General features: G+C 39.6%; 1 protein-coding gene across 1 annotated transcript in view; it reads right to left on the bottom strand.

Annotated features, from left to right (window-relative positions):
• Positions 1-3,134: 3,134 nt before the first annotated feature.
• Positions 3,135-8,206, bottom strand: part of LOC143025616 (uncharacterized) — a 5,873-nt gene continuing 801 nt past the window's right edge. Inside the window, exons 2-4 of the mRNA XM_076185561.1 lie at positions 7,513-7,634; positions 6,791-6,899; positions 3,135-4,489 (exon numbers count right to left, since the gene is read on the bottom strand). Of these exons, the coding sequence (XP_076041676.1) occupies positions 4,380-4,489; positions 6,791-6,899; positions 7,513-7,634 (341 nt within the window). The 3' untranslated portion in view covers positions 3,135-4,379. The remainder of the gene's footprint in view (positions 4,490-6,790; positions 6,900-7,512; positions 7,635-8,206) is intronic.

The raw sequence follows: 8,206 nt of genomic DNA, 5'->3' as shown, positions 1-8,206 counted from the left end.
AGGGTTACATCTATTTCTGGCCGGGCCAAACCGATGAGACCCACCTCACGGGAGTAGCTATACTGCAGTGGTTCCCAAACTGTGGGTAAATTACCCCCCGGGGGGGAGGTAACAAATTTTCGGGGGTATTAGAGGGGTGACAAAAAATAAAAAATAAAATAAAATAAAATAAAATCAAGAAAACACTGCCGTACCCGGCATTAGGATTAAGATTAACTTAGTACGTATAGTTGTAAAACTGAAAAAAAAAGTTTGGGAACCACTGAGCTATGGGCATATATAACCAACTACAGTACGCTGTTATCAAGGTTACTCAGGTTGATGAGCATATTAGGCTCAAGCACAACTCATGCTCCATCTCTTTTATTACAGAATATGCTCTTACTGAAGCAAATAACCTTAAAGAGAAGGAGATTTTCTATGCCAAACTTGAACCTATAGTTGACCAGTACCTGCCACGAGACTCATTATATATATATGTGTGTATATATATATATGTATATATATATATATATATATGTATATATATATATATATATACATATATGAAGATGTCCCGCTTGTACGGGGGTACCCTGGCTCTCCCCGAATGTTCCACTAGTTTCATCAATCTGTCGAGTGAAGGCCTCTCAGAGAACCAAGTAGAATTCCTAAACCTAAGCATCAGTTGTCTTATGATGCCTAAGTACAACCAAACTAACAAGAAGGTTGAACTGGCTATACTTTACGGAGACCTCTGCAAAGTAGAAAAGAAAGGTAAGATCCACATTAACCCTGACCTAGAAGTGCAATTGCAGAACGAAAGTACCAAATCTCCCCACCACCGCAATTCCACCCATCTGCTCCCCCCTCGTCTCAGAGAAGCGGCCAAACAAATAAGAGAAAACGAAAACATCATTGTCCGCAAAGCAGATAAGTCCTCCTGCTTTGTAATTTTAGACAAAGACATCTATCTTCAAAAGTGTAGTGACATCCTGAAAGACCGTACTAAGTTTAAAAGAATTTCCCGTAACCCTGTTGATAACTTAAAGAAAAAGTTAAACAAACTTATCTCTGTAGTGAATGCAGAAACAGGAGGAACCAAATTTGCTAAAGTAATCGGTGATTTTCAACCCGGTTACTTCTACGGTAACGTAAAAACTCACAAAGAGGGAAACCCACTTAGGCCAATCATTTCCCAAATTCCCACCCCTTCATACCATGTTGCCAAACGGCTTCATGATATCATCTCCCCTTACATCCCTAGAACTTACTCCCTCCACTCTACTGAGGAATTTATAGATATCCTACGGGTAACTGTTGGTACCCTTGCATCGTTAGATGCTCAAAATCTTTCCACCGAAATTCCTGTAATAAGAACCATCAATATCATCCTTGACTATGTTTATCATAATAATGACATCCCACCTCCCCATACCCCTGAGTCTACTTTAAAAGAATTACTTGTCACTTGCACCACAGAAGTTCCATTCAGGTGCTCAGAAGGAAACCTGTACGTTCAGCAAGACGGTGTAGCGATGGGATCACCACTGGGTGTCCTCTTCGCTGAAGCCTTCATGTCTGCTGTAGAAAGATCACTCTTCCAGGACGGAGAGTTAAAACCATCTATCTACTGTAGATATGTAGATGACATCTTTGTCAGCACTCCTGCTGTTTTGTTAGAGAATTTACGGTGACGCCTTTCGGAAATTTCAGGCCTAACTTTCACCAATTAAATAAATAATAACGGTCTACTCTCCTTCCTGGATGTGCTGGTCGATTCTACATCTGACAACTTTATTACTAGTGTATATCGAAAACCCACCAACATAGATAAATGCATGAATGGCAAGAGCGAGTGCACTGGCAACTACAAGAAAGGTGTCATAAGAGCCTATGTAAAAAGAGCCATATCGGTGTGTTCCTCATGGCAAGCATTACACATTGAGCTTCAACACCTTAGACAAATGCTCACAAGCAATGAGTACTCTAACATCGACTTTGATTCTATTACCAACAAGATGCTAGAATCATATCATACAATCAAAGCACTACAAAATCATAACGACATCAACGTACATTACCGAAATACCTTTACTAATAATTACAAAAAAATATGAATAAGTCATTAAAGATATCATCCAATGGAATTGTCTCCCTACAAGCGATAACAACAAAATCAGAGTTCTCATTTGCTACAAAAATCCCAGAACTTCCTCTCTGATCATGACGAACAACTCTTCTAGGCGATCAGACTTCACATCTAGAACCAATGTAGTGTACCAATATACTTGCTCTTCGGAGGATTGTAAGCCTCTTAACCATACATACATCGGTTTAACCAGATGCAAAGTCAGCCGTCTGTTCATACCGACGCTGTTAAGACAGGTCACACCCCACTATCCCCTCCCCCTCCACCACCTACGCAGGTTAGGCTCCGATATATAAGCCAAAGACCCACGCTATCTTTTGTCATTACTTTATTTATTTATTTTATTTTATTTTATTTATTTATTTATTTTTATTTTTTGTAAGTATTGTTCCCCAACAGTCTATGTATCTGTATTGTTTTACGACTTGATTTATTGATGTCTCTTTTCTTGATTAGTGAATTTTTGTTATTATCTATACCCATGTTCTTTGTTCCTGTATGTCGGTAATTTATATGTTACAGATTTTCCTGGTGAAGTCTTCTTGCAGACGAAACGTTGAGAATTAAATTAATTACTTTGGTAATCTGGTTTATCCTCACCCCCAAATGGCCGACTCCTTGTTAGAAAGTTTGAATATATATACACACACACATATATATATATATATATATATATATATATATATATGTGTGTGTGTGTGTGTGTGTGTGTGTGGGTGTGTGTGTGTGTGTGTGTGTGTGTGTGTGTGTGTGTGTGTGTGTGTGTGTGTGTGTGTGTGTGTGTGTGTGTGTGTGTGTGTGTGTGTACACACACACACATATATATATATATATATATATATATATATATATATATATATAAATATATAAATATATATATATATATATATGTATATGTATGTATGTATGTATGTATCAATTAGAATATTTCATAAGGTGATATAGCTAACACTATAAACAAATTCGAAACTAGCTATGATGGTTGGAGAACAAAAATCAAGGCTCAAGATTGTAGTTCTTTTATTGTACATTACAATTATTTAAAAGCAATGAATTAGATGCATGTACTTTATATTCTGTACCAGCACTGGTGTTTCTCCATTGTTTTTTGGGGGGTTGCAGATGTGTGTACAGTATAAATTTTCACATCTTATATATCTATGATTTAACCTCAGGATTTCCTTTGCACAGATCCTAAGCAGAAGTCAGTCCAGAAGATGTGACTACATTATTCTTTTATTATTGCTGTTATCATTATCTATTTATATTTCTTAACATTGTTGTCTAAACAATAGCCTTGTCAAAGGCTCAATACAGTCTGGGGACAAGACTTTTGTGGGTGACTGTGTCCATACATTTTGTCCCTATTGTCTATCATCTTTCCAAGCCTGACTCCATGAAAACTCCGCCGGATCCTCCCAGCTATGCTTTTTAATGCCCGTGAAAATACACAATGGACTCAGTTGATTTGTGCAGTCTTCATTGTTGAAGTAGTAGAAGTAGGTGGAGGACAATGTCGCGCACAATTCCTTCGAATTGGAACTCGAGAGGTAGGGTGCAAGGGTCAAGCTGCATTGGTTGTAGTTGTAGCTACAATCGTAAGGCCTGGGGGTGGAGAAAATAGAAAAAACGCATCAAGACTCGATGAGAGAGAAGAACCTGGTCATATCCTGGAAAGAGAAGAACCTGGTCCAGGTCTGGCGAGAGAAAAAGTTCGTCAAGGTCTGGGAAGAGAAAACATCCTAGTCTCAATTGCCCTTTGGGTCTTTCTTTACCGTGAAGGCCTTCGTATTGTATGCGAGGATCTGACTACAAACTTAAAAGATACTGAGATGTTTAGCCACAAAAATATTAGTGCTTGATCCTTTTGACCCTCGGATATATTTCAAGAGCACGTCAGAATATCATGTCCAACTTACAAGCTTGCTTACACAAAAAAAAAAAATACTTCCAATGTTTATTCAATCCTCGTCACAAAAATGCTAGGAAATATCAACTTAGATTAAAATAGATTAGATTATGTTATGCTATGTTACGGTAGGAAAAGTTGGGCTAGGTTAGGTTAAGTTATATACGAGGTTAGGATAAGACAGCTTAGGCTTGGTTAGGCTAAGTAAGACCATGTAATTCTGGTTTAGATTAGATTTGGCTAGGAATTGTCCTTCTGTGATTTTACCTCTAAGACTTTTTTCTAGTGTGTTATAACCATTAACCAGGAACGTCCAGGACAGAAACTGGGTAGGTCTTTTTACCTTACGGTCCAGAAGGGAACTCCCATGGGCATGGCAGTGTCATCGATCCAGGTCCAATTACCATCCTGTGTCTTGTGACCGCCAATCCAGAAGTTAGTCTGGATACCTGATTAAAGAAGTTTAGTTAAAAAAAAAGTCGGATGTGGAAAACAAGTTGGTAAAAAATAATAGAGCTCAGTTCATTTGATTACACACATCTATGTATGTTTGACTGTTGATCAATGTGTGTGTGTGTGTGTGTGTGTGTGTGTGTGTGTGTGTGTGTGTGTGTGTGTGTGTGTGTGTGTGTGTGTGTGTGTGTGTGTGTGTGTGTGTGTGTGTTTAACTAGTTGTATTTACCTAGTTGTATCTTACGGGAAGGGGAGCTATGCTCGTGGTGTCCTGCCTTTGTATCTCGCAGTGTCTAGTTTGCTCTTAAATTCGTGTATGGTTTTTGTACACACTATTGTTTCGTCCAGTTTGTTCCAAGTGTCCACCACTCTCTGTTTTTTTTTTCTTCAAATTTCTTCTATAACTATCCCTTTTTCCGTATCCTCTTGTGTTTCTCTTGTCCCAATTTAGTAAGTCCTCTCTATCAAGTATTTCCGTGCCTTTCATGATTCTATAGATGGTCAGTAGGTCGCCTCTCTCTCTTCTTTGTTCCAAAGTCGGTAACTTCAATTTAGCCAGTCTCTCTTCATATGACAAGTTTGAAAGTGCTGGGGCCATTTTCGTGGTTGCTCTCTGGATTCTTTCAATTTTCTTTATGTTCTTTTTTGGTACTGGGTGACCATAATGTCGCAGCATACTCAGTCTAGGCCTTATTAGTGTGACTAATATTTTATCAATCATTTCTTCGTCTAAAAAGGTAAACGCTGCTTTTATTGATCTCAGCAAGTTATAGGTTTCTCCGACAACTTTGTTTATTTGTTTATCAGGGGACAAGTCGTTTGAGATAATTACTCCCAGGTCTTTTTCAGATCCCACTTTCTTTCCTTTCGTAGTTCCAATTGTATATTGTCCTGATATTCTTTTTTCCGAACTCCATTATGCTACATTTCTAAATGTTGAGGTCCACTTCCCACATCCGACTCCATTTTCAAACCTTGTTTAGGTCTCTGTAGTGATTCGCAGTCTGCTTCGGTTTTCACTTTCCTTGCCAATTTAGCATCGTCTGCAAAGAAGCTCATGTAACATTCCACATCTTCATCCATGCCATTCACACAAATAGCGATCATTATTGGAGCGAATACAGATCCCTGTGGAACTCCACTAATCACCTCCTCCCAAACTGAACACTTTTCTCTGAGCACTGCTCTCATTTTTCTACCATGCAGGAAATCCTTCATCCAGTCTAGTAGGTTGCCCTGTGTCCCTCCTATGTTTTCCAGATTTTAAAATTATTTTTTTGTGTGGTACTTTGTCGAAGGCATTTTGTAAGTCTAGGAAAGTACAGTCAGCCCCTCCATCCCTTTCTTGCATTATATCTATTAGTCTTGAGCATAAACATATTAAGTTTGTGGCACATGATCTTTCCTGTCTGAATCCAAATTGTCTCGGGTTTATCATACTGTTTTCTTCCAGATGTTTTACCCAGGTGTGTGTGTGTGTCCCACCATGGTCTTGGACCGCTTATTGGACTCGTGATCGACAGCTATTTCCCTCCCGGAAGAGAGCTCAGAGTTCATATATGACCGATCTATGGGTAATGATGTGACCTTACACGCACACACACACACACACACACAATTCCCTGCCCACGAGAGTTGGAGTAATGTCCCGCAGCGCAGCGATACTGAAATTATTTCAGCCCTGGGCGGGATTCGAACCCGGACCACTGTAGTGGCAGCCGGGAACTCTAACCACTGTGTGTGTGTGTGTGTGTGTGTGTGTGTGTGTGTGTGTGTGTGTGTGTGTGTGTGTGTGTGTGTGTGTGTGTGTGTGTGTGTGTGTGTGTATACATACATACATACATACATACATACATACATACATACATACATACATACATACATTCCTCCTCGTCCTCTCTATTTACTGGTGAAAGGACAAGGATCGAAGTGCAAATGAAGTAGTGGGGGTAGATCAGCTTCAGCTGTCGAGCCCTGCAGTGGAGGCGCTGTATCTTGCTGCATTGCTTCTGACCCAGGCAGTGGTCAGGAAACCGGGATGACCCTTCATCCACAATACCCGAAAAGAGGTTTAAAAGTGAAACAAATGGGTCATGGATGGGTGTAGGGTAGCTAAAATGTGTTTGCATGCCTTGGCTGGCTACTTCCTGTATAAGGGTGGTGGTGGCAGCCTTTTGATATATTGATAGATGATATTGGTAAAGATTCTGTTTCATTTGATTTCTTCTGCTTTTGGTCTACTTATATCATTTGACAGTTATTGTTTTTGTTTAATGGATTACTGCAATAAAACCTACCTGTCTCCTCGAAGTAGCTCACCAGCTTAGTAAAGAAATCGGCGTCCTCGATGACAATAAGCTGGCCGAAGATCGAGTTGCAGAAATGCTTGGCATCTTCCCAAGATGTCTGTGGGGCAAGTTAGTCAGTTTATGATCAAGGTTTCCTAAAAGTGTTAGCTAGTGATATTCTAGGTTATCAGTAACATTGATTTTTATCGTGCTGCCGGAACCAGTTAGAAAATATAAGATCCAAGGTAGTATATGCTCCATCTTAGCGCATGACCCAATTTTGAGACCCGACATAAGTTGGGCCTTTGACTAATTAATATCATATTCAGACTGGAGCCCCTAGTTCTGTCCCTACCTTTGTAGTAACAGTGCCTAATACTTGTTGTACCAAAATCCGACAGTGAGCCTGTCAAGGCACTCTGAAGGTATTGTGCTGTTTCTTCTCACCTTATGTAGATGTCATATTCAGACTGGAGTCCCTAGTTCTGTCCCTACCTTTGTAGTAACAGTGCCTAATACTTGTTGTACCAAAATCCGACAGTGAGCCTTTCAAGGCACTCTGAAGGTATTGTGCTGTTTCTTCTCATCTTATGTAGATGTCATATTCAGACTGGAGTCCCTAGTCCTGTCCCTAGCTTTGTAGTAACAGTGTCTAATACTTGTTGTGCCAAAATCCGACAGTGAGCCACTCAAGGCACTCAAGGCACTCTGAAGGTCCAGTTTCTCCTCACCTTATGTAATTCATATGCTGTGACGCACGGTCCATCAGGCCAAAGACGGTTGTACAAAGACGGACATTCATCCTCATCTTCTTTGTTGATAGTCGCCGCCATTGTTCCAAGAACGGCGTTGACTGTAAAACAGTTAATCGTGCAATAGATGAGTTAGGTTAGATTAGGTTAGGTTAAATTCAGGTCAAGTTAGACTAAGTTATATTAGAATACGTCTTCATGCCTACGATGTACAATGATTCTATAGTACTTCATCTTACAATATACAGGAACCAAGAGACTTTACACTGAACACACTGGAGAAAGATCTAGGTACTCTTCTAAGTTTCACAAAAAAAAAAAGTTTACCTCTCCTAGAAGAAGTGTGCACTGTCTGATCAGCAACGCATTATTTGTTCCTCTAAGGTATTTCAACCATTGCATTAATAGGGAGGATGCTAAAGAAATTGTTAAAAAGTAATTCATATGTGAATAGAAGTATAATAGAATCCAGTCTGATCAAGGATACATTTGTGAACAACCTAAATTGAAGCCAAGAACTTTGTACAAGCTAGACAGTTTTATCATTACGAGAGGGATGGCCCAAACATCTGCGGCCCGTGAACGGAATCTGTAGACCAGCGTTTCTCAACCTTTTAAATTGCATGCCTCAAGGAACCCTTACACAAAAACAAATACATATACCATATCTTTC

Source organism: Oratosquilla oratoria, chromosome 5, assembly GCF_046742065.1.
Source record: "Oratosquilla oratoria isolate Oo_2021 chromosome 5, ASM4674206v1, whole genome shotgun sequence".
Lineage (NCBI taxonomy): Eukaryota > Metazoa > Arthropoda > Malacostraca > Stomatopoda > Squillidae > Oratosquilla > Oratosquilla oratoria.
Note: the sequence above shows the minus strand (reverse complement) of the source record. Positions and strands in the feature narration are given on the sequence as shown.